The sequence below is a fragment of the Dunckerocampus dactyliophorus genome, chromosome 8 (assembly GCF_027744805.1).
Source record: "Dunckerocampus dactyliophorus isolate RoL2022-P2 chromosome 8, RoL_Ddac_1.1, whole genome shotgun sequence".
In the NCBI taxonomy this organism is placed as follows: domain Eukaryota; kingdom Metazoa; phylum Chordata; class Actinopteri; order Syngnathiformes; family Syngnathidae; genus Dunckerocampus; species Dunckerocampus dactyliophorus.
The window spans coordinates 32,220,001-32,245,363 of record NC_072826.1 but is presented as its reverse complement, the minus strand read 5'-3'; the positions used below and the strand labels follow the sequence as shown (position 1 = coordinate 32,245,363).

Here is a 25,363-nt window from a genome sequence, read left to right as displayed (position 1 = left end):
ATTGTTTTCTACTGATTATTCTTATTGCTCTTTTTTGCAAAATAAATATTGACTGAGTGTATGTTTTGCAAGCATTTCCCCATGCTTCAATACAATAGGTCAGATGTGGAACAATCATGGTGTTGTACAACATATACATTGCTTTGTTATCCAGTGAATGCTCTACTTTATGGAACAATGCTATTATTTTGGCTACACAGCAAATTCAGCAGGCCTAAATTGACACTGTAGGAGTTAATCTCAACACTTTCAAAGTGTCCCATGGGGTCCACTCTACAAAGTGTTATTTTAACACTTTTGAAAGTGTAGCCATTTTTACACCATCGTAGAGTCAATATTAACTATTTATATAGTTAAAATTTAACACTCCTCGACACCAACCGGTGTTGCATTTTTTTAACACTAGTGTGAGGTGTCACAAATTAATTCTCTTAAGAGTCATTTATTGACTCTTATAGTGTCATTTTACTCTCAAAAGGAGTTGCAACATTAACACTATAAAAGTGTTAATATACTACTTCAAAATAAAATTTAAACATTTTTTAAAAATGACTAGTTGACTGCTTCATACATTTTATTAAAAAACATTTCATTTCCAACAGACAGCTTAAATAACAGCAGGGCACTACAGTATGTTTGCTTTTTGACAACTGTCATTAGAGTGCTGCTTGTCAAATGGTCTGAAATGAGTCAGTTCATTTAAACACATGACAGAAAACTCAAGCATTTGGTCTTCTATGCAGTACGCGTTAAACAGGTCCTCATAGTACATTGTTTCTACATTACAGGCGATTATGAAAGCACATTCTTTGTGTTTTATTATATCACAGATCTTCTTGAATACAGGTAGATCAAAGCTACATCCAGTACATTTGAACACACCAACATGGTAATCTATACCATAACTTCTCACCCACAGCTGTCATCAGGTTGAGGTTCAGTTCCTGACAGCAACTCATCAATGTTCTGCTTTTGCGGGAGAGTCTTGAAGTCTGCAATGACTTTTGCTTTGAAGACAGTTGACCACTTAGCCAGGAACCTCTGAGATACTTCATCAGCAAACATCATTGAGAAATCCTGGTCAATCTATAAACAAGACATGAATATTTCATATACTGTAGGCCTACAGGTTTACAAATGGTTGACGTAACGGGTAATCTAATACTGAACTAGTCCAAATACTCAAGATTTCCTTACCAATCCTGGAACATCAAGGAAGCGAGGGAACACATTGAGAACAGACGATGATACATCTTGTGCTTGGATCATATTCTGTCGATACTGGAAAGTTGCTCTCATCTTCTTTGACCACGGATTCATCAGTTGAATGTCTTATTGTAGATAGCGCCTCCCTGCACTCCTCACCAAACAGCTGTTGACCAGTTAACAGATATTCTCATCTGGTTTTTGGACCATCCTGAAGAAACAGTCTTGGAACGGCTTTGAGAGCCAGGAGAAGTGTAGGACACAACAGTGACTGGGTGGAGGAAGCAAGGATCAACCAACCTTACGATTTCTGGACGACCTGCTCTACCTCCTGAGCCACTGCCGCTAAGCTAAGCATGCTATGAACATATTTGAAACAAGAGTTTAATACAAACTACACACCAAAAGGAAAAACAAAAACGGTACTTTGGGTTTTACATTGAAAAGACACTTACATATCCAGGTTTGGAGAATGGATCTTCTAGGTATGGAAAACAAGTCACAATTCTCAGGGCGTAATTTCTCATCACACATGATGGCAGAACCCTCCTTTCAAAACAAATCATAGTTAATGATCACAGACAGAACCATCCCCACAGTACATGGTCTTACATGGAATGACTGTTCTAATGGAAAGGGGAAGTTCTTCTTACCCATGCAGCTCCATCATATCTGCAACCAGGATGTTCACCATCTGTTTACACTTTGCGTCGGTTAGTGTTTCAGTCTGGGTGCACTCCTTGAAGATTTCCTCACCTTTCGGATTGGCCCTCAAAACACCACCGACTTTCTGCCAAAAATATTAAAATGATATACTGTATAGTGTGTTCATGGGAATTTAAGAGGATTTTTCAATAAAACAATGTCATGCATAAAAACACTATGTACTGTATCATTGATAATATTAATTTTACATTCATTTACTCAAAGCTTACCCGTCATGCTTCATCCTGATCCATTGGTTCTGTTGGGTTCCTCTTGTGGGCTGAAGGATAAATTGTCGAACCTAATGAATGGGATGTAGTCGGCAAGAGTGGAGGCTCGCCACCACTGGCGATAACTGGGGTGAAGGGATAGTGGAGTCTACACATCTCCATCCACCTCTGAGAATAAGAATAAATAAAATAATAATAATATAAAACATCCTACTAAAATAATAAAATAAATATGGAATTGCCACAGTTGCAGGGCTTATTATGCATTGATTAAAAAAAAAAGATATTACTTACCACATTCATGTAAGACTCAAGGAAAGGTTTTCTGTGAATCAAGAAAGAAAAATAAAGATGCATCATTCTAAAAAAAAAATTGTGTAGTTCACTTCCAACACACGCCTGACAATTATTTTTAAGTTAAAGTAACAATTAGAGTTGCCAACCTTGATATCTTGTATCTTGTACAGCATATCAAGTCCTTTGCTGGGGGCCAGCAGGCCTACGTGTGGGGGCTCCTCGTGCCAATTAGCTAGTTAGCCATTAGCTCATTCAAATTGAAGACAGTATAATGAAGATGTAACGTAGCGTTCACTTACTTTGCCAAATGTTGCACAGGTAGTGCCGATTCAGCTCACAGCAACACTAAATAGAAAATATAACTTAGCAAAAACACGAGGTAACATTAGCAAAGGCTTTGGGTGGAAACAGCTGCCTCAGTTTATTAGTATTAAATATCACACCAAAAAGTAACGTTTTTTTATGTGTAAACAAGGTACAACACAATTCATTAGTTCATCTATTTAAACGTTTACTTACCTACTGATGCAAAATGATTCCTAATTGTCAACTTCTTCCATCAGCAACATGAAGTGAGGGGTGGAGTCTAAATGAAATGTCCGTGGGCGGAGCTTAAGACACGTGAACACTGTTAGGTGTTAAATGGGGTGTAGAAGTGTTGAATGTCTTTATTGTGACACTAACAAGATTTGAACATTTTCAACACTCCATTTTAACTACAACACTATCATGATCCAGTGTTAAATTTAACATTTTTAAGAAAATGCAGTGTTAGATCAACTCCAAATAGTGCAAGATTGACACTCCAACTTCAAGATTCTCATCAACACCAAAAAATTAACACTCCTCAATTTGCTGTGTATTTTTACCTTTGTGTACTGTATATGTGATTTCCAACACAACTTCTCATCCAGAATTACACCCAAAAACTTGATTTCTCTTACTCTACTAATTTCAATACCATCTATGTTAACTGAAGCACCAGAGTCTATCCCTCTGTTACTGAATATCATGAAGTTTGTTTTTCACTGTCATACGTAGCACAATAGCAGTTTGTGTTGCTTTTGGAGCCAAGCCCATTCTCTAAGCATGTATGATAACATTACCATACGTTTGTGTTGAACATTTGCATTGATGAGACACGATGTTGGTTTTGTGAAATGTATCAGCAGCTCCGTTCCACCTAAAGAAAGCTGCAAGAGTTCTTTTGGAGAGGGGCTGGTTTGTCTGCTCTACAGTGCTCGGTCTCCTGGCATAAATAAGATCCAGCGTGAGTTTGAATTGATGGGCTAATGTGGTCACTCCTGGGGTGCTTTGTAAAGTTTCACCTGCTCCTGTGGCTGCTCTGTTTGATTCAGCCTTCCTTTTCTTTTCAACAGGTAGTGTTTGTATATTATTATATTGTTCATAAATAAGCGTGTTGATGAAATGACATTACATATTTGCATCAAATAGTTTTCCTGGGTTTTATTCTGATTTATTTATTCTCTCCAAATGGTTCCAACATGGATATCAACATTTCCAGCATGGCCCACCCCACTGGCTGTTTAAATGGCGACCAGCGATGTAACGACTCCTGCAGGCCCAAAGATGGCGATGTAGTGAGCCATTCCATTCATTTTGCACAATTCTAAATCATAATGTTGCTATGAGATTGTGAGGATGGGACGTGTCTGCTCAATATTATTATAACATCAGGCTGTTTCAGGAGCCAAATAGCAGTCAATGTGAAACAGTGCTTGGATAATGTTGGTGTTTGTTGGAATGCTGGGGGTTAATAATAAACTATCTTCTATGCCGCTTATCCCATACCACGGTCATGGGTATGCTGGAGCCTATCCCAGCTGACACCCTGGCCTGGTGGCCAGCCAATGGCAGGGCACATTCATCCCTATGGACAATTTAGGGTCTCCAGTTAGCCTAACATGCATGTTTTTATGGAATATCAATGATAATAACAAGACATTTGATTTGTATAGCGCTGTTCAAGCTACTCAAAGACGCTTTACCATGGAAGATAAAAACAACTAAATAACAAACAGAGCACAAGGCACATTCAAATACAATAAACACAACTAAAAACAAAGCAAAGCAGCGAGGTACAGTATCAAAAGTTCAACATCAACGTGGGAGGAAGCCGGAGTAGCCGCAGCAAACACTCACACGCACGGAGGGAACATGCAAACTCCACACCAACATGGAACTATGTGGCACATTGAAGAATTGTTGCTATTGCAGCATGTAAAATAATATTGAAAACATCTATAAATTGTATCATTGTTGTTATTGCTTAGGAATTACATTGGAAAAAGAAAAGCTAACTTGAAAAAACTCAATAAAAATGTGAAAATAATCCCCCAAAATGAATGCACATAATCAAACAACATTCTAAGTGTGCATTTGTTCATTTGTCGTTTCTTTGATTTATTGAAGCGGTAGGAAGAGCGTGGAGCAAACTGCATGACGTTAGTGTTTGCAGGTGAACCAATGAGAATACAATCATGATGATGGGGCTATCTCCTGTCCTTTCAAACTCTTATCTCCTGTCCTTTCAAAGTAACCTCACTGAATGAGGAGGGGGATGGAATTAAGTGTCTCACACTGGCTGAGGGGGAAGGTCAGTTTTGCATGTTTTGTTGGGGGATGGGGCACAAACAGGGGCCTCATGGCCCCTCTGTGGCTGGAATGTAATTGACTCTCTGTCTGTCTCTCTGTCTCTCTCACCCTTGCAAATGTATCAAGAGCCCCCAAAGCACCACAATGAAACATTTGCTTATTTGTTGGTTCTTGCTTTTGTTAGTGAATACTGTCACTGTCCATACGGTATCAAGTACATACAGTAATATGCTACAATGCATCCTTGGATATCCTGCCAAGTCTGAGTGCATTTTGTGAATTGCATCCACGACACAAGGCCAATGACAATGAACTTCACTCATTCATCAATACAATTGTTAACAAATATTACATTTCAATCCAAACTATTGAAAAGTAAAAGGATGCAAGGACGCCACATATATTTGTATATATATATATATATATATATATATATATATATATATATATATATATATATATATATATATATATATATATATATATACTGTATATATACTGTATATATAGTGTTATTATTTGTATCAACATCACAGCCTTTGATCATTACATTGTGCCTTTTTGCTGTATTGTTCCCATTTTTGTTTAATTTTAATTCTACGATGCAGCAATAAAAAAAAAACAAGCCGCTCCCACAAATGGGCGAGCCGTCCTTCGGACACTCAATGGTGGCCACAGTTTCATCTCTAATGTTTGCATATGCATATAAGAAGAATTGCGGTATTGCCAATGGGAAAAAACAACAAGACTGTCTCTTCGCTTGCCTTACTTGTTGTGCTGAGAAATTGCAAAGGACTCTTATTAGAGGTCTGTGGTGACTCATTGGTGGGAGCATTTATCCATAAATTAAACCGGCACGCTATCAGGCGCGGTGCTTTCTGTCAGGTTATGCGCCGTAAAGCAGTTACCTGCACATGCACTTTTTTACATACAGTTTTGTGTCATATGACATCCAGCCTGCACTGCAGCAGAGGCTCCATCATGCTGACAATACGGCCATGGATCATTAATATGGACAAAATCATGTTGAAATATCTGCTAATAATAGTCACCAATGAGATCGCTGACTCCACTTCATGCCCATTGTGTGTTTTGTGTGCGCACAAAGTGGCGTTGACTTGAATGCGGTTTACGAGGGCTGAAAAAGCACATAAAACTACGTTACCCAAAATCCCCGGCGTCTGGCCACAAGCTGCCTCTCCGCTCAGGGAGTGTTTCCCATTTAAACAAACACGGTCCTGCTGAAGATGGCGGAGAGTTTTTAGAGACGTAAAAGAAGCCGTTTTCCTAAATGAAAACGTCGAAGTCGGTGAGTTTATCTGAAGTGTTTTGTTGCCCTTGAATGGTCGACTTGAGAAGACTGTTGTGTTTGAATGCTTCGGAAGCAGACTGTGGTCCCTAAGCTGCCGCGATACAACGAGACACCTTTCCATTCCAGTTTCTTGTTGGCTTCTCTTTTATTTGCGACACCACAAATGGCACATTCATGCATTGGACTTAAGCGTGAGGCTTATAGCGCTTTCGTTGTACAAACTTTAGCGTCATATCCTGTAGATTGTCTCGTTGCAGTACGGTACTTGATAATACTACAAGTCACACTTTCTTTGTGAATTGGATATATGTCAATTATGGTTTATTATTTGCACCAGTGGACCGTGTGCCTGTACACAACACAACAGAATTGCTTTGCTTTGGGGGTGGTATTTTTAGCCAGACGGGCTGACTTCACGTCCAGTCTCTTTTCAGCGACCACTGGAGAAATGGTCTGTTCACACAGCTTGTTGGAATACAACACTTGTGTTGTGCTGTGTTACAAACTGCCTCTAAATAGTTGGCTGCTTAACGTGTAATGTGGGTAACTCCCAACACGTATCGGGAGTGTGTTGGACTTCACTGTTTGCTGAACTTTCATTTTATTCATGATAAAATGACACACTAAGGGTGTGTTAACACTTGCCATCTTGGCTCTGCTTAAAACCGACTATAGTCCGTTTGGTGGAATGTGAACGCAGTCCCGGACCGAACCGGTGGGCCCGGACCGCCTGAGAGGGTTGCTAAAATGTAAATGGACATTTGTATTTGTACTTTATTTATCCCACAGCGGGGAAATTCACTTGTTACAGCAGCAAGCAAGATACGCAAGTAAAGAATACATAGTGACTACAACATGGTTCAGGTGGTGCAGGTGTTGTAGAGCCTGACAGCGGTCGGTATGAAGGACCTGCGGAACCTCTCCTTCTTACACCGTGGGTGTAACAGTCTGCTGCTGAAGGAGCTGCTAAGGGAACCCACAGTGTCATGTAGGGGGTGAGAGGTGTTGTCCATGATGGATGTCAGCTTAGCCAACATCCTTCTCTCCCCCACTTCCTCCACGGAGTCCAGAGGACCGTCCAGGACAGAGCTCGCTCTCCTGATCAGCCTATTGATCCTGCTCCTGTCCCTGTCCGTGCTGCCCCCTCTCCAGCAGCCCACAGCATAGAAGATGGCTGAGGCCACCACAGAGTCATAAAAGGTCCGTAAAAGAGTCCTGCACACACCAAAGGACCTCAGTCTCCTCAGCAGGTGGAGGCAACTCTGGCCAACATGTCCAATCAAGGCACAGCTTGATGTTTAGGCTTCATTGACAGCAGGTGTGATGGCAAACCAGACCACCAAGTGTAGTGTCTCAAGCAGCCATGAGTTGCATATCTGCATGCACCAATGCCATCCGGTGAGCTTTAACCTTCTGCTGGTCTGATACGCATCCTGCCACAGGTCTGACAAGCAAACCTGACCTGACAAATTCACCTCAACTCCATTCCACAACATCAGTCTGTTATTTATTGTTTGGGCAGCTTCACAGTGAGTTCCAAGTGCATGCTTGTCATGCTAGATAGATAGAACAGCACATTGTACTGTGCTAGATGTTGGCTTTCAACGTGGTGAAGGATGTGTAGACGGACACCGGCAGAGGCCGAGATAGATCGTGACATGTTTAGAGTCATGCGTTCTTCTGTTTGGAATCTCCGTCTGGAAGGAAGAACGGGATCGCATCGTCTTGTGTTTGATTTTCTTGATCGGTCGGATGTTCACTTATCTCCACCACGAGCAGCTTTGGCATCTTTGCGTAGTTTGTTATGCAAAGGCTCCTTCTCATAGCAAACAAGTTGGATGTGATTGTTCCACAAACTGTGAAAAATGCTGTAGGATGGATTTGGCTCTCTTTGCTGGGGGCCATCTTTTCCAGTTCCTGCTTAATGTACACATGCATGTGGAAAATCAAGTAGTCCACTGTTCTTACATCTTGAAACTGGAGGTGCTCCTCCCTGCAAAATCTTCCTGCTTCCACAAGTTCTTGCAGAAAGCTGTGCTGTGTTGGTAACGTGGAGATTTTAACTGTGTGACGTTGGGCATGGGCGAGTGAGAATAGCGCCGGTCCTCGACTGTCAGATGAGCTAACGTGTCTTTATTTCGCTTCCCACGGAATGCCGTTCCTCATGCCCATGCATGTGGTATTTCTGAAAGTGTCAGAATGACCGCTGTGGGAATCCGTCCAATAGAGCACTTCTGCTCATATTCCTCGTAAATGGAGCCCCCTGTCCCCCATTCTCTGTCCTTTTATCTAGCACTTTTCTTTCTCCCTCACAGGGTGTCAGGCTGTGTTAACAATGAATCAATCTTTGGGGGCATTCTTTGACTGCCGATGGGGTGAAGAAGGGACTGGGATGCATGGCTTTGCCTCTTTGTCTGTCAGCCCCGGTGCTCTCAATAATTCATTAACTTATCGCTTTTTCTCATGAGCCTGAGAAAAGTCTGTCTATGGTGGCAAATTCTTTGCTTACATAAAAGGTCGATCAACTTTTGACTGCTCAGAATTCGGGGTGTCACTGAAATGCGGCTGTTGATTTGTTGGGTGTTTGATGGTATCGTGGACATTTGGGAGTGCTTTTAAACTCATGCATTCATTCGACTACACGCATTTCCCACATGCATGTTTGGATTCCTGGCCTTCCATTGACTATGTTTTGTGTACCACTGCAATAACTGCAAATATGGCACTGATAGATGGACATTTTTGTAATGTTAAGCCGACTGTGGTGTGATTCCATTTTCATTTCAAGCGGTATGAAATGACATGTTGGTTGAAACGCAAATATTCTAACTTGATGTCTAGTCGTTTTATCAAATAAGGTCACATGCCTTTCTTCTGTAAGACTCCATGTTTGAGCGCTATCACAAGAGGTGGTAAAAACAGGGATGGATCATGCCGCTTCTATTTTGGAGAGCTGTCACCAATCTGTTTTTGTCAGACCACATTTTTTTTCACTGATGTTTGAATAGATAGAATTCCTTTCGTGTTACTCTGTTTCTCCGTAGAGACCGAGCGACCGGGATGAAGATAAGTTTCATTTGAAGCAACAGGCAGTCAGTAACGTGGCGTGTGTTCCTTTTAAGTTTTAAAGGACCGTTCTGCAGGATTTGGGGATTTCTATGCAGGCAAGAATGCCTTGAGGCTAAATTACCTGTCTAACAGAAAGTGTGGAACTTGAGTGTTACACTGAATCACACGGTTCCTGGCCTGCGATCTCACATTGGAAACCGTGCAACAATGTCTGTCCTTATCTGCTCAGTCCCCGTTTCATTCTCCTGCTTTGTTTTCATGTGCTTTTCTTCTGCTTTTTATTGCAACTGTGGGGTCCTCCGTGCTGTTCTACTAGAACAGGGGTCACAAACGTGGTGACCAGGTAGCCCCCACGACCACATGAGGTGCCCGCAAGGCTGCTTTTCATTCAGTTGTTCAGTTAATAATGAAAGAACAGTAGAAGGAAATGCATTGTGAAATACAACATGTGAGTTGTGGACACCAGCATTTTGTTCATGTTCTGGTAAAACAAGCATATTCACTTTGTTTGGCTTTAAAATAAGCTCTGAACATAAATGTTACAAAAATGAGTAGCTCTTGGCCATTTTCATTTTGTAAAAGTAGCTCTCACAAGGAAGGACGTTGGTGACCCCTGATCTAGAAGGACACATTGACATCAGCCTGCTATTCAGCGGAAACGGATCAGAAAAGTCACTTGCTTGTTTGAGACTTGTTCTTGATCAATGAAACATATTCATTGCACTTTTATTCAATCACAACCCCTCCTCCTCCTAAAGTTCAGTCGACTTGACCTTAAATGACCACCGTGCAGATGAGCACAGTCAGTCGTCGTGACAACGTGGCTGAAAGGAATGCCTGATAGTGTGAGCTGATTGAAATGTGACTCCCAGGCTTCTTGTCAGGCCGCAGTACGAGGCGGTTGACAACTCGTCAAGAAAAACACACGTGTGTTGTCCATTCATGGCCGTTGTCAAGTGTTTCGTGTTGGTCATTGAAAGCCTGGAAGTCAAACGTGAGTTCGTAGAGAAGAAATGTGGCAGTGGTTTCTCTTGAGCTTTGGCGTTCCGCTGGTGCTCTTGATTGTCCTCAACAGGTAGGCTTGCTTTTTGTGCCGTGCTCTGTGCAGCTAAATATAGAAAAGTCTGCCTAACAAGACAGGTGTGTTTCCACTGCTAAAATATTTACTGCTACTTGGCCCACACAAGTGAGCGTTTGAGGCCGGTTGTTCTTCACACCTCGCAGGACGCCAGACGGCCGGCTCTCGGAGTCGAGTGGAGCGCCGCAGGTCGCGCTCGGACTCTATTTGAAGTCACATGTCATTCGCCCGCTCTTCAACTCTCTGGTGATACCCGAGTGTCGGGTGAGCTGAGCCGTGCGTGAAGCGATGGCTGCACCCGCTTCCACTTGAGAGGCAGCAAGGATTTGGAACATGTAACTCTCTGTAGGCTTCTCTGATTGGACCGAGGCAGGAGTTTATTGGCGAAGGGGGTGCGGAGAGCACTGTCCCCCACCCCCTCCTTGCCGTTCGTCTTTAACTTCAACTCTCTCTTTAACTTTCTCTCCCCCAGCTGAAGAATGCTGATAAAATGAGTTCACCTGAACAAGTCAGTGGGGGGGGGGGCATGCCCCACTTTTGTTGCTGTTGTAAAATCTTAGCAAGACCTTGTTTGTGTTTTGTTTAGAAGAAATGCTTTCACAGAGAGACCGAGAGGTGACAAGTTTGGTTTGTAGATAACTGCTACCAGATGCTCTCTCTCTCTCTCTCTCTCTCGCTCTCTCTCTCTCTCTCTCTCTCTCTCTTGATCTGTGTCTCTCTCTCTCGCTCTCTCTCTCTCTTGATCTGTGTCTCTCTCTCTCTCGCTCTCTCTCTCTCTCTTGATCTGTGTCTCTCTCTCTCGCTCTCTCTTGCTCTCTCGCTCTGTCTCTCTCTCTCTCTGGCTCTCTCTTTCGCTCTCTTGATCTGTCTCTCTCTCTGTCTCTGTCTCTGTCTCTGTCTCTGTGTCTGTCTCTCTCTGTCTCTGTGTCTGTCTCTGTCTCTGTCTCTGTCTCTGTGTCTGTCTCTCTCTCTCTCTCTGTCTCTGTGTCTGTCTCTGTCTCTGTCTCTGTGTCTGTCTCTGCCTGCATGGCAGCTTAAAGTCAAGCAAGAGAAACTAGTGGGGTGGGGTGGGGGACAGCGAGAGAAAAAAAGAAAAAGACACTGCTGTCATTTCTGGGCGAACTTGTCAGATGGTACGTGGACTTTCTCCAAGTGCAGTTTTTCACTTGTTTTCTTTACTTTGCAAGAGGAAAAGTATTTGGAGGCAGTTTACCTCCCAATGTTTTGCCGTGGTTTTGTATGACGGTTATGAAACTGGGTTCTCCAACATATTATGGAAGTAAATAAATGGAAGGTTTGGGCTTCCTCTGAATGCACGCATGTTTACGTTTATAGCAAACGCGCGCCTGCAAAGGAAGATCATACCAAGCTTCATATATCAGACTTTCCAGCATTTTTTGGTCTCTAGCAAGGCCATTGTCACACTGTCAACACCGCCTAGTTAGCTTCTCATAGCTCATCTTCAGTGTCCCCAAGCCCCCCGTTGGTCATGGCAGGTGAACGGTCTTTCCTTTTGATGACATTTCTCTGAAATTGACAACGCAGTACGAGGCGGCATTTTCAGTCTCTTCGCATGCAGTTTAGACTTTATTACCACCTTTATTTCAAAGCAGGGTCTAGTCGCCAACGATCCCACAGCGTAGTTGAGAAGGCGCTCCAGACCGCGCTTGGGCCCGTGCCGTATCATCGTATCATTTGTCATTCATTCTTTTGACAAGCCTGAATCACAAACACCACATTGGCTGATGCTCGTTGATGCTAGCAGCGCTCTGCATCCTCGTAATAAAACTGGTGGTTTTCATGCTTTATTTTGCTCATTGTCCACGTTCTTATGTCCAAAGCGTTAGTGACAGGCTGCAGTAAGGAGGCAAGTTATCAGTCTACATGTCATCAGATGTTTGAAGCGTGCACGTGTACATCCACAGCACTGGTGGTGAGCATAAAGGAGAAGTGTAGTCGAAGGTTGTGGTGACCTGATGGAAGTAATGCTGATTCTACCAACAATGACTTGAATGCAACATGATTAATCCGTCATGTGGCTCGAGCGGGTTTTGGAAGTAAAAAGCATATTCAGGTAATGTCGACTCAACTTTGATGGGCCAACAATTAGCAGATTTGGTGAAATTTGATATGACGTGCAATAACAGATCCGATCAATGACATCACATCGCACGCAGCTTCCAATATTTTGAATGAAACATATATGCCGACGGTGTATTTTTATGATTTTTTTAGACCGAATGAGTGAAATAAGCAACAAGCCATCTGCAATCTTAGTAATAATTCTATCTGTGCCAGCACACCAGTCTCCTAGCATAACCTGCAATGTCCTCTACTTGGCTACAAAGCACAGTACACGCGTCTGTTTTCTACCTGGCACCCACCACTGGCACTTCATGTCATACAGAAGACCCCTTCACTGATCTCTGGAATTTAGATAGACTGCAACACACTGGGTTCTGTCAGCAGTCTGTTGCAGTACAGTAACTTTATCTTGCCGTGACTTCCATGCAAAGCCAGAGATTTGTTGTTCTTATGGTTCCGGAATGAGCTGTGCCACACAAATGTTATGCTAAATGTATCTAATACTGTTCTTCGTATTCAAATAATAATAGTAATAAGGTGTTGTGGAAAACAATTTAGGTTGCAATGAAATGTTCCCAAATAATTCAGAAGTAGTTGCATGTCAACAAGAAAGGTTAGAAGGCTTTAGTTGCTACTTCTGGAATAAAAAGAGTAAATGCTGTAAATAAACAAGTTCTTGACTTTGACGCATTGCTTCCTCACGGGATTGAATGGGTTATCATTTATGGCTTTATTTCAACTCGCTAATCTGATCTTGTTAAGTCTAACGTCGGTGTCTACCCATCCTCGTTTGGTGCCCCCACTCAGTGGGTGGGAACAAACCATTCACTGATCGTTGCACCCATTTTATTTACATCTGCCGAGGTCTGAAAGTCAGCCACCGTCTCCTTTTGCTCTGCCAGACTGACAGCTAGCACTCGAGCTAATGCTAAAGCTAAAGCTAGCCAGGCAGTGGCGTGCTGTTAGCACTAGCAAACGCTACTACGAGGAAAGTGGTGGCGTTCAGGGCATTCGTTTGTCCTGTAGATGATTTAATGAACTACATCAAACCTTCAACCTCGTTTCCTTTATTTGTAAAAGCAAAATGCTGCTGTGTGCTTTGTTTTTAGTAAGAGGTTGGTGTGCATTTCATTTAAGCATGTTTTTTTTCTTTTTAAAATGTGGAAAATAAAAGGCCAAAGGAAGTGATAGATTGTAACGGCAATATTTGAAAACTTTTCTTAATATTTGAGAGAACGACCTCATGTGCAGTTAAAACGACACATTTTCAACAAAATGAGATTGGAACGTTGAAGGCGTATCCTGGCAGTTATGTAAAAAAACAAGGGTATCGGCAGGTGAGGCAACAAGAGGAAAATAGGGAGAGCAGTTCTGAGACTGGCGTCACGCCATCTTTTGAGTCAAATTCTTTGTGGGGGTCAGAGGTTTATGTGCTGCGGTGTGGCGCTGTGATTGGCTGAGGAAAGGTGAAATGAAAACCACAGTAAACTTTTGACCCCGGCGCAGGAGCGCTGCAGGAACGCCCAGCCTCGGCTCTGGCGTGGTGGAACAGAGCCTGCTCTCTTCCTGTGTTTACTCCAGCAATCCAACAGGAACGTGGGGGGAGGGGTGGCGAGTGAGTGTGAAAATGATGATGTGAAATGTGTGCACACACGCACACACCCTGAAACCCAATTGTGAGTCCAAGTAAGTCATTTTGTCTCACCACTGGTTCATGTTTCCAAAATGGCATCAAATATTCATAATGGCTGACATATCTCCACACGGAATTATTTTTTTCAGCAGCAGATGGGGACGAGGCGTTATGGAGTGTGTGCAGCGTGAAGGCTGTACAGATCCTGGCACTGGGGCTCTGCTGATAAATGCTGGCTTAGCCGGTCATTCATCAGCTCATTTCCATAATGTTGGACTTGTGCGGTTCCCGTTGCCATCATTTTGTTCAACGCTTGTCACTTTTCCTTGCTCAGGCCTTCCTTCTCACCACCTTGCTGTTAAACGGCAGCCCGGCGCCTTCGGAAAGACGCCTTTATTAGATCATGACGGTGCCTTAGTGTTGCTGGAATCCACGTGGGTCCTTTGCTGTTTCTCTCTCTTCTTTGTCTGCTTTAATGATGGATTGTTGTACCACACACACACCTGCTACCTCTTTGTTTCCAGCTTCATTTATTTGCCGTTTCTTGACCACTTTGTAAGAAAATGGGGAGCTCCTCACACGGCCCGCTGGAGCTGGTGTGTGCTGGCTGAGGGTGGGGCTTGTTTTTTTCTGGGGAAATACACTCCTAAGAAATATTGCCTCTTCCTTCGCGCTGTCATTGTTGGACGTCATGTGCCCTCCCAGACTGCAGGGTTAAAAAAAAACAGGACAATTTGAGGCGGTGCACAGTGGTTCACTACACCCCCTTGTAGACATGGAGCATGGCTTACATTGTTTACATTTATTTCAATTTGAAACCGCGCTACTTAAAAAGACGTGATGTAACGCTTATATAAAGATTTTCCAAAATATTTTTCACGGATGCTTTTCTCCAATACTGTAAAAACACTTTGCCCCTCGCCGCTTCTTCGCTTCTACATTCACAGCTTCACTCATCACTGTTTTTAAAAATATATCAAAAATCCTTGCCTACTGATGACGTGCAGGTTCCGGGTGAGGGTGACGAGCGCAGGCATTGCAGTTTGTTGAAGGTTTAGTAGCAATGTGTGCTGAGGCTGACACCCCGTTAGAAAACGTACCCAAGCTACGTCCACTTCTCAATGACCAGCCAAAATGGGCCAATGATGTAGTGCATCTGTAAATGCATTTCATTCATGGACGTTTTATTCACTAAGCCAACTATGCTGCTCACATCAGTGGAAAAGGTGAAGAATGCAATTCTAAAACATTCAAATGGAAAAAAAACAGTGTTTTGGAAAAAATCCAACGTATTTAACTGATTTCCATCAGTTATTCATGAGAAGTTTTACTTGGGGATGTCAGAAAGGAAGCACGCTTGGTAGCAGCATGATGATGCTGGGCAGGAGGTGATGATGATGTTCTAAGAAGAACACAAAGTCTTTCTGTATTTCCTTTTTGCACTTGCTCTCCCAAATCTGCCCATCAGTGGTTTCACAAGACAACGTCTACACCTCATTTTTAACTAAGACTTGTTTTGGGTGGGTCCATGTTTATTGTTGGCCTACTAGTCATTGTCTCAGAGAGCTCAGGTTTCAGGCTTTTATTTCTGCTGAGCAGGAATGTCCGCCTCACTATTCTGGTCCTGACTGCGTGACACTGTTGCTGTTCTGAGCTTTCGGGGCTGCGTTCACGAGAGCGTTGTTAAATAAAAATGCATGAAAGCTGGTTGTTTAAAGACACAAACGGCCAAAGCTGGTGTCAGAGTTGGCATTTTTGAATGCCGCTGTTGTTGTTACCACATGACCACGCAAAGACTCAACTTGCAAGGCTACTACAGCCAAGCATGATGGAAACCACGTGCCGCTCAAGAGAATGTGCTTGATGACGCTGGTCCGGTGAAGTCTCTGAGCTCATTACTCATATTCTTCACTGAAATACACGTTTAGTTGAGTATTACAATGACAATAACCCGTCGGAGCAGGTCGACACGTGGCACAGATACGACACGCTAATTATGGTGTCTTTGCGAGACAGTTAAACATCTAAACAACTATTCGGCAGGAAAGTACCCACATAATCATCAACGTGAAAGCTGGTGCTTCTTAGAAACAAGTAATACACGTTCATGCTGAGTTGCTGTGTGTCACCAAAAAAAGGACAAGGAAAACAAGACGGGTGGAAGAATGCATTGTCATGGACGCTAAACGTTTTGTGTCCTGGAAAGAGTGGAAGGACCATCAACAGCATGTAGAAGACAAATATTCTCTCTTGTACCCCCCAGTAGCAAGTCCACTACAAAGTCTTATCATCTCATTCTCACATACTGCAGTACACAGCAGGGGGTCATTACACCATATCCCCCGCACCATTATACGGAAGTATGCCGTAAAGCTCAGACAAAAACCTCAAGTTAAAAGCAGCAAGTGTGACACTTCAGCAGCACAACATGAAAAGAAGTAAAGGGGGTAACATTGTGATGAAAGTAGCTGCTCACGCTGGCTGCAGGTTAACCAGTTCATCATTAGTTGCCAGACGGAGTGTATCGGTGCCAGGGCAGCAGGAGATGCTGTGACGTCGAGCAGAAGGAGCACTGAGCAAAGATTGCGAGGCTTAAAAGACGGGGAAGTCCAGGACTGCTAACATTAGCCGACTGACTCGCCGATGTACGTCATCGGTTATTATCAGTTTTTAAAAAATTCTAATGGAACATATTTCAAATGGAACTTTGCCTCCACACGTTTTATGATAGCAACAGTGTGACTGGATGCAGTTTTTTAGTGGCCTCCTGCGCATTTGAAAAATAAAAGTAAGCCAAAAAATCTGAAAAATCCAGCAAAAGGAAAAAGTATCTATCAATCACAATTCAAAGCTTCCATTTGTTGACATAGACGTGAATCTTACATTACAGAAGAAAAGCCTGCTGTATAAAAGTGCATTTTTACAGTATTTTCCAATGAGTAAAAGAGCACATCACATCCCCAAACATGCTGGAAGGCAGGCCTCCCCAACCACAACCTCCAGGCCCCGGGAAACGTTCATAATTGTTATTTGGAACTAAAAAATACATGATTGTATGTATTATGAATAAATCATGCATTTCCCATGTAAAACAGGCATGAAATGAAGGTTTGTGTCAAAGAGTACAAACTCTTGTACTTTTGTACTGATAGTCATGTTGTACTATTGGACTAAATGGGTCAAATAACAAAAAGAGGCTGGACATTTTAGACTCTCAGCAACTTTGCCATAAAATGAAGAGTTTTGCAATGTTCTTCATGTTCTGCTGGTTGTTGAAAAAAGTTCAATAAGTAAATAAGTCATCAAAATTGTTACAGTATTGGACATAATAATAAATATATATATTGCAGCGGCATGACACAGCCGCCCTCCCCTGCAGCCCACCACTACCGCTTCAAAAAATCCTCGGGGAAACCCTGTGTACTGTACATATTTCTCCATTATTCTATTTTTGATTTGACTTTGTGCCTTGTTTCTTTGATTGGTAACTGGTCTTTGACTTGTATAGCACGTTACAGTCCAGTATGCTGTAGTACAGCCTACTCTTACTGTTCGTTTAGTGTTTAAATGTCATTCTAGCAGTCGGTGCAGTGGGATTGTTACTGTTCAGGCCTGTCATTTTGGGGTATATGATGAGGCAAAGTCGTTCCCATTAGCGTGCGTACACGTCCATTCCTGAGCCATGCTTACAAAAAATAGCTCGTGCATTTTTGGTTTTGATAGCATTATTCATGTATCAAATCAAATAACCATCTAGATTTCCTTTAAGTTGCTTTGTTTTCACACTCCTTCTCTTTATCCTACCAAGTCTGCATTGACTACACCCCCCCAATTGATCCTGTGGTGAAGTCACAGTTGAAACAACCTTCTGAGATGGTCAACTCTTGAGATGTAGTTGTCATTTGGTGAAGTTAGGCTGGGGGTTATTTAGTTGTTCCAGCCTTTCAGCATGAGCGCAGCAGCAGCGCCACCGTTTATGAAGAATGGGATCACCGGTCTGTCTTGAAGCAACAGACATCATGTGATGGTTAGAGAACTGGTATTACTCACGTGCTGGTGTTTATGGTGGTGGCAATAGTCCCTTGATAGTTATAGTTCATTCAGCTCCACCATGGGTTGAAAGGGGTGCTTGATACAACAATCTGCCAAGGCTGAATGCTTGGCAGTAGGATGATTGCGTGAGCATGATCCTAAAGGCAAGTCCTCCCAGTATTTGGGTCAGGGTTGGGACAAACCCTTGCTACCAGCATGTGGCTTGAAATATGGTGCAAATCACTTTCCTGAAATGGGATAAGTGTACGCGGACGTTTGGGAGCAGCTTGACATTGTCTACTGAATTATAAAAGGTCAGTAAAGCTGTGACGCATCGTTTACCAGTAACTATTTATGAAGGCACAGGTAGGAACAAAGTGGTTTGAGATAAAAACAAAGATGATATAATGAATGTACTTCTGCTTACGAAGCTTGTCATGGGCAAAGAAAGCATGAGCAGAAAGCAGAATGACTTGGAGGAAGCAGCCTGATAAAACAGCATGCAAATAGTGTGGATGAAATGGCAGTGGGCACACGTCCAGGAAAGGGAAGTGATGACGCAGTGGAACCAGCAGAGCAACCACCAAAACAGGATGCAACTTAGTGTGGCTTTCTTGCTAAATTGTACAAATCATTTATTCCCTTGCATTTCTGTTAGCATATTAGCCGTTTGCAACGTGGGAACAGGAATGAACTGTCTGAAGATTGTATTCCACATTCATCGGAGATGTTTGGCCGTAATGATTTCCTGTGCGTTTGCAGGAGATGACAGCACACTGAAGTTGCCCAGAGACCCTGGATGGCGCTGAGCTGGGGGTTTTACACACCAAGGTGAGCATACAGTCTATCACATATCAGCACACAATAGCGTAGAAGTAGAAGTTGGAGCTGTAGGTGTACACCTCAGAACACAGTACTGGTGTCCTTCCCCACACACTTCAAATTTCACGGCTTCACTCTTTCGTGGTTTTTCCAAAATATGTTAATAAATCCTGCTGTTTCATGGTTGAATATGTCTTATTATTAGTCAAAAAATATGCATATTTAAGCAAATGTTCTGTATTAAGCATAAAAATGGCTAAATGAGCAAAAATACAAATACAGTCAAACCTGTCTTAGCAGCCACCTGTATAGAATGGCCACCTGCCTAAAGCAGCCACTGACAAATCCCCCGCAGAAAATTTATGTGTTATAGACCCTGTGTATAGCGGTCACCTGTCTAACGCGGCCAGCGGCCGCCCATTTTGTATCCCTTGGTCAAAATCTGACCGCATATAGCGGCCAAAATACCGACTCAAGCAGAAGCTTCATGCACGAAAAAGTTTTGTTTTTCAATCAATGAAGCCATCGTGTGTAGACTTTAATTACTGAGTCCTAGCTCAGTCACAATCATTCACAAGATCCACACAAACTGTCAGTTGTTCCACATAAAAAAGCCATCTTCTTTGGAGCTTGTTGCAGACAGTGACACCGTTTATTTCCTGGTGTGAGACAATGTGCACTGGTCAATACTGTAATGCCGCTTGTTGTGGGGAAGGAGAGACTCACGTCGCTGATGCACTTTAATCGCTTTATTAACAGCAGAGAACACTGCAGGACTTTACATCCACGCCAACATCCACAAACTTCCCAACTCTCTCGACACTCACAGCTAGCACTCAGCCTAGCTCTCCTGCTCGTGACGTCGCACCGTCACTTCCTGATGAACTAAAGCTGTAACGACACTCTGCCGTATATATAGTAGCACAGCTTTGTTCTGTGTGTGGTGTAGAATAAAAGGCCTAGTTGTTCTTTACAACTTTTATCCGCAGTCCCACAGTGCCCTCTACTGGTCAACATGTAACAGTATAATTATATGTATCTGCAAACACAACAGCTTCTAATCACTGACATGTTAATATGTGCGCGGACAAATTAAAAATGGCCGCCAACGGCCACCTGTCTATAGTGGCCACTTTTGCCGTTTCCCTTTAGTGGCCGCTATAGACAGGTTTGACTGTAAGGTAGTCACTTGTGTATTGCAGTGAATTGGTTCTAGACCCGACCGCAATAAGTTAATTTTCACAAAGTAGGATACAAGACTAAAATGGAATATTTTCATGACCTTCTAAATACGTTTTTTACCGTTACCATTACCTCTAGACATGGCATAACACCCCCATAGGCACCTTTACGCTTGTACGTACATAGAACCAATATAGTAGACATAAGCCATAAATAAGATTAGATGGACTCCCACGTTAGCATTGATAGCGTACTTCCTGGTGGCTGTTGTCTCATCAATGTAAAGTTACTGACACCTGGAGACCAGTGTAGAATGCTGCAGCTGTTTTTGGTAAGGAGGGACTCACCGTACACTTCAAATGCAGTGAACATTCACACAGGAGCTGCTGTCGGCTACTTTCTCCACTGCTAACCTGCTGCTAGCACTCAGCTAGTAATTTACTCTAGCTAGCTGACATCACAAGTGTCACTTCCCAGCTTCCCCGCTTCTTAAAGGCACACCCACAAGTCACAATAGTGTGAGGGGGCGATGTTCAAACCGCAATGTAGCGAGGAATGACTATGGTAAGGCATTCAATAGACGCATTCGGGTGACTCTAGGGGTGTTATTTCGTGTCTAGAGGGCTCTAATCAGGTTAAAACCCGTATTTAGAAGGTCGTTAACAGACGTCATCTGTGCTCCAATTACGATAATATTTGATTTATGAATAAGGCCAACTCACTTATCACGGCCGGGTTGATGAGGGATTACTGTACGTTTACTGTTGCTTGTTGCCACATTTTAGACAACAATGGCTGCGTGTTGTCATTTTTCAGTGGATAGTACATTTATACTGCTATATAAGCTGTACACCGACTACTCAAATAGTATAAAATATATGGTAATTGCATTTCTATAGTATTGTCCCTTGAGAAGATATACTGTCATTAAACTGGAGGTTCTGAAATGTGAGGTAGAAATACACAAAACACTAATGTTGTCCTTTGAAATGGTCACTTGCCACTGAATAAATCTGACATTCTGCACAAATTCATATTGGTGGGTTGACCTGGTAAAATTTATTGGATACATGGGTGTTTATTTTCAAACCTAACTTGTGTCAGGGGTGTCACAAGATCTCACGAGATTAAAACGCGACAAGAATTCTTGTTCAGAAAAGCGTGTTGTGGGCACGAGGCCTAGGACTGTAATAAATAAATGAATGAAATGAAAAGAAGTGGATAATCAATATGTTGCCATTTGCATGCATGTCTGTTTTCCTCCAAACGGGCAGGAGGAGAGTTCACTCTGTGCATTGCTTTCAGCACTTTGGTGCATTTGTTCCATGGAACAACAGCATGAACAGAGTGAGCCCTTTTGTCAGTCATACAGTCTACACACAGAGTGCAGAAGAGCGTAAATTAGTCGAAATGATATTAGACTGCAGTCCACTGTCATATGTGTTTTATAGTTTTTCATTGTACTTTTCTTAAATGTAATGTTAAAATCTGGTCTCGTCTCCTTCTGGTAGACCCGGTCTCGTGCATCGTCTCGTCTCGTGAACCGAGTGTCTCTGGACACCCCCTACCCCATTTCCATATTTCCATGTTAAAACGTGTTCCCCAACCGGAATAGCAAACACGACTAGCTGTGCAATTCCCTGTTCTCAGAAAGGCTCCCAGTCGCACTCCAGCCAGCTCTGCTCTTTCTCTGTCTCAGGATGTGATGATGTCTGAGTTTTCATGTCATCTTTCTCCGCTGCTGCAGAGGTGAGCCGCAGGACAGAAACCAGGAAGGAAGGAAGGGAGGAAGGAAAGAAAGAAAGGACCACAGCCTGAGGCAGGGAGTCATGGCTGCAGCAGGACACAGCAGATTTATAGCACGGGGTACGACTGTGAGACTGAACACAGTTCTAGTAGATAGCACTGGCAGTAGTTATACAGTAGTGGTGTATAATGATGGTAGTAGTGGCAGTGGGGGGGGGGTGCATAGCTGCATGTCCTAGCATGAAACTGTGGAGCTGGAGTTTGCATAATTGCTCTCATCCGTTCTACATTTTACAACCCTGGAATGAGCTCACTCTTGTGCTGAAAGACTGCTTGTCCCATGCAGACGCTGTGCCGAGGACAGTAAGACTCTAGGACAGTTTGCTAGATTAGCAAAGGGCTCCAATGTTGTCTTTTTGAGTGGGAATAGGAAAGAGGAATGACTTTACACACTGGCTAACAAGGTGAACTGAGATGAGGTCAGACTCTGAGCAAGCTGTAGAAAAGAAATAAGTGCCGAGTCACCAGCACAGTGGTTGCGTTCCAACTAACCTAGGCAGGGAGAGAAGGGAGGTTGTCTCAGGCTGGTATGCAAGGAAAGAGCAATTAAAAGGGATGTAACCTAGTGGAGAAGGCTGAGTAAATGGAATGCACGTAGGGGTTATTTCTTGCTAGTTCCTGAAATACTAAAATACAGCGTGGATCCTTGCCTAGCAGTTTTCTTTTCCTTTTTCTGCTCATGCAGTCTGCCGCAGATCAATGAAAAAGCATTCTGCCCAAGCTAGCATTCGTCTCTTGAGCACAGGGTGCTGCAGCATGCCTGAGCATGTACGTGCACTAGCAAGGGTTTGCATAGCAGTGTATCTACAGTACATCGGCACGGCGGAGCGGTACTGTTCTAGCGGCCAAGCTGGCTGAACGAAGGATGACCCATCTCCCCCGAGATTTCAAATCACCACATCATCACCAGTGGCTCCTCACAGTGGAGCAGATGAGATTTCATTCGCATCAAGAACCAAGGCTGCTTCACTAACTGGACAGTCTTCCCTCATAAATGGCCATGAATCTGCTCTTCCCATGGAAGCCATTTCAGTTGTTTAGGGGGTTTGTTCATTTCTTTTGGAACTGAAACTTGAGGCCAGGCTTTCAACGTTTGCCTCAGGTTTGACATATTTTTCTGACATCAGAGGGCACTTATCCTTTGATCAGATTGTATACTCGCGTGTGCACATAAAAGCACGCTCCCAGCTCATTCCCTTTGATTGATTGCACTCTTTGTTTGTGAGTGGACATGTATAACATGTGGCTGTAAATTTCCAGGTGCTGATATGCTCTGACGATGAGCGGCATAGGAGACAACTCACTGGAGCCGCTGTGCTCTGACCGTAAACGTAAACTGTCCACCTGCGACACACCGGGTATAGGGTGAGTGCTGTTATGTTGAAATATCTTTCCTTTAATCAGTCAACACACGCTCTGCTGCTTTAGTTTAGCTTTGAATGTGTTTGTGTTGCCTTGCAAGTATGTGAAGTAACTGAACAGTGCACCGTGCATACTGAGGGCTGAGGTTGTCTTGGCAACACGTCTAATCCCTATGGCGCCCTGGCAGGTGTGACAAGCGCCGACGGGAGCAGGAGACCAAGTACATCGAGGAGCTGGCTGAGCTCATCTCTGCTAACCTGTCTAACATTGATAGCTTCAATGTGAAGCCTGACAAATGTGCAATCCTCAAGGAGACTGTGCGGCAGATCAGACAAATCAAAGAGCAAGGTACCAGCTCGGTGCATTCGACACCTACACCCCGTGAGCGCTGAATACTCCGTCTATCCTCTTGACTAGTATTTGGGGAATTGAGAGTGAATATGGTTTGGCCCACTGCGGAGCAGATGATACTGGGGATGAAGTGGTGCGTTTGGTTGGCGGCCAGGCCTCAGATGGCCAGTCAGTTTGGCTGTGTCATGGGGGTAAATGAACACTAGTAATTGAAAGCAATTCTTGGTGGTCATGGCTCAAGGCTGTCAGGGACACTATAGATCTATTAGTCCCACAGCCTTCTCCCGTTGGAGACCAATGATCATCAGAGCTCAGGCCTTGGTGCCTCAATCTTATCTCTTAGCCATTTAGTGACTATTCTACTCATTTACCTTGATTGAATATGCAAATGAGGGCGTTCTCCTCACGCGTATTAGCTTGATTGAGATTACATTCTTGTGTTTAATTGGGTATGGAAGAGCGAGAGATACCCAAAGAGTCTCAGCTGGCTTTTACTGGCCCCAGCATCACTGAACCATCAGCTTGCAGATGGAAGGGCACTTTTTTAAATGTCACACATCTGGCTTCCACATACTTTGGATATTGCACTGTGCATGTCAGATAGATGCCATTGGCCAGTTTGTGTAGCTTGCTCTGCTACAATTAGTTATCAGTGAAAGGACATGACTTCCAAGGTTCCTATATCGTATGTCGTCCTCCGCACTCCAGACATAGATAGCCCTGCTGTACTGAGGGCTATACAAGAAAGACTCAGACAATGTGCTGAATTTCAAAATAGCATGTGCAGCCTATTGCATACAGGCCTTGTGCTGCCACCTGGTGATGTAGAGAAGAAGATGCAGTATGTGTACGCACATCAAATGCAACTGCTCCTGCACCATTTGTAAATGTTTTTTCTCAATAAAAACCTGTCTGCACATGCAATGGAAAGTCAATGCAAAGGTGTGCATTGTGCTCTCAGGTAAAAATCCTTGCAATGCGGATGATGTCCAGAAGGCGGATGTGTCCTCTACTGGACAAGGGGTCATCGACAAGGACCACCTGGGACCACTGCTTCTGCAGGTTAGGATGTAGTTTCTCACCTGGGCCACAAAGCCAACAAGATGTGTCTTGCCATCACTGTGGTCCTCACATGGCTCGCAGTCGACGTACGTCTCCACTCTTTGCTGGTTTCAGGCTCTGGATGGCTTCCTGTTTGTCGTGAACAGAGAGGGCATCATCGTGTTTGTGTCAGATAATGTCATGCAGTACCTGCAGTACAAGCAAGAGGAGCTGATCAACACCAGTGTGTATAACATCATCCATGACGACGACAGGGAGGAGTTTCACAAAAACTTACCCAAATCAACTGGTGAGACGCCACAAGACACACACACATGCGTATGAATACAAAAAGACGATAGAAATATGTAACTGTTCACAGAACGCAGGCACAAAATGTTGTAGTAGTCACTTTCTTAGCGTAGCCACGTCCAGCCAAACCACACTTCCTGATGAGCTGAATGAGTTCTATGCCCGCTTTGACACCCAAACTCCTGATGAGCAGAGAGGGTGGCTGGACTTGGGGAGCACACAGG

General features: G+C 43.4%; 1 protein-coding gene and 1 long non-coding RNA gene across 9 annotated transcripts in view; one reads left to right on the top strand and one right to left on the bottom strand.

Moving 5' to 3' along the window:
* Window positions 1-284: 284 nt before the first annotated feature.
* Window positions 285-3,274, bottom strand: LOC129186492 (uncharacterized). Its single transcript, XR_008572245.1, has 8 exons — window positions 2,585-3,274; window positions 2,436-2,466; window positions 2,142-2,309; window positions 1,860-1,996; window positions 1,662-1,755; window positions 1,507-1,565; window positions 1,198-1,372; window positions 285-1,086 (listed from the first exon to the last, which is right to left on the bottom strand). It is a non-coding gene; the product is annotated as an uncharacterized LOC129186492 (long non-coding RNA).
* Window positions 3,275-6,236: 2,962 nt separating this feature from the next.
* LOC129186453 (nuclear receptor coactivator 3-like) overlaps window positions 6,237-25,363 on the top strand; it is a 33,347-nt gene continuing 14,220 nt past the window's right edge. For 4 of the 8 annotated variants that reach the window (XM_054784748.1, XM_054784747.1, XM_054784749.1 and 1 more), the window contains exons 1-6: window positions 6,237-6,363; window positions 19,026-19,094; window positions 23,334-23,438; window positions 23,623-23,783; window positions 24,748-24,848; window positions 24,963-25,137. In XM_054784748.1, the coding sequence (XP_054640723.1) occupies window positions 23,353-23,438; window positions 23,623-23,783; window positions 24,748-24,848; window positions 24,963-25,137 (523 nt within the window). In that variant the 5' untranslated portion in view covers window positions 6,237-6,363; window positions 19,026-19,094; window positions 23,334-23,352. Of the gene's footprint in view, window positions 6,364-8,418; window positions 10,511-10,640; window positions 10,778-19,025; window positions 19,095-22,014; window positions 22,134-23,333; window positions 23,439-23,622; window positions 23,784-24,747; window positions 24,849-24,962; window positions 25,138-25,363 lie in introns of those variants that run through there. The other 4 variants (XM_054784746.1, XM_054784744.1, XM_054784745.1 and 1 more) reach the window with 4 other exon arrangements.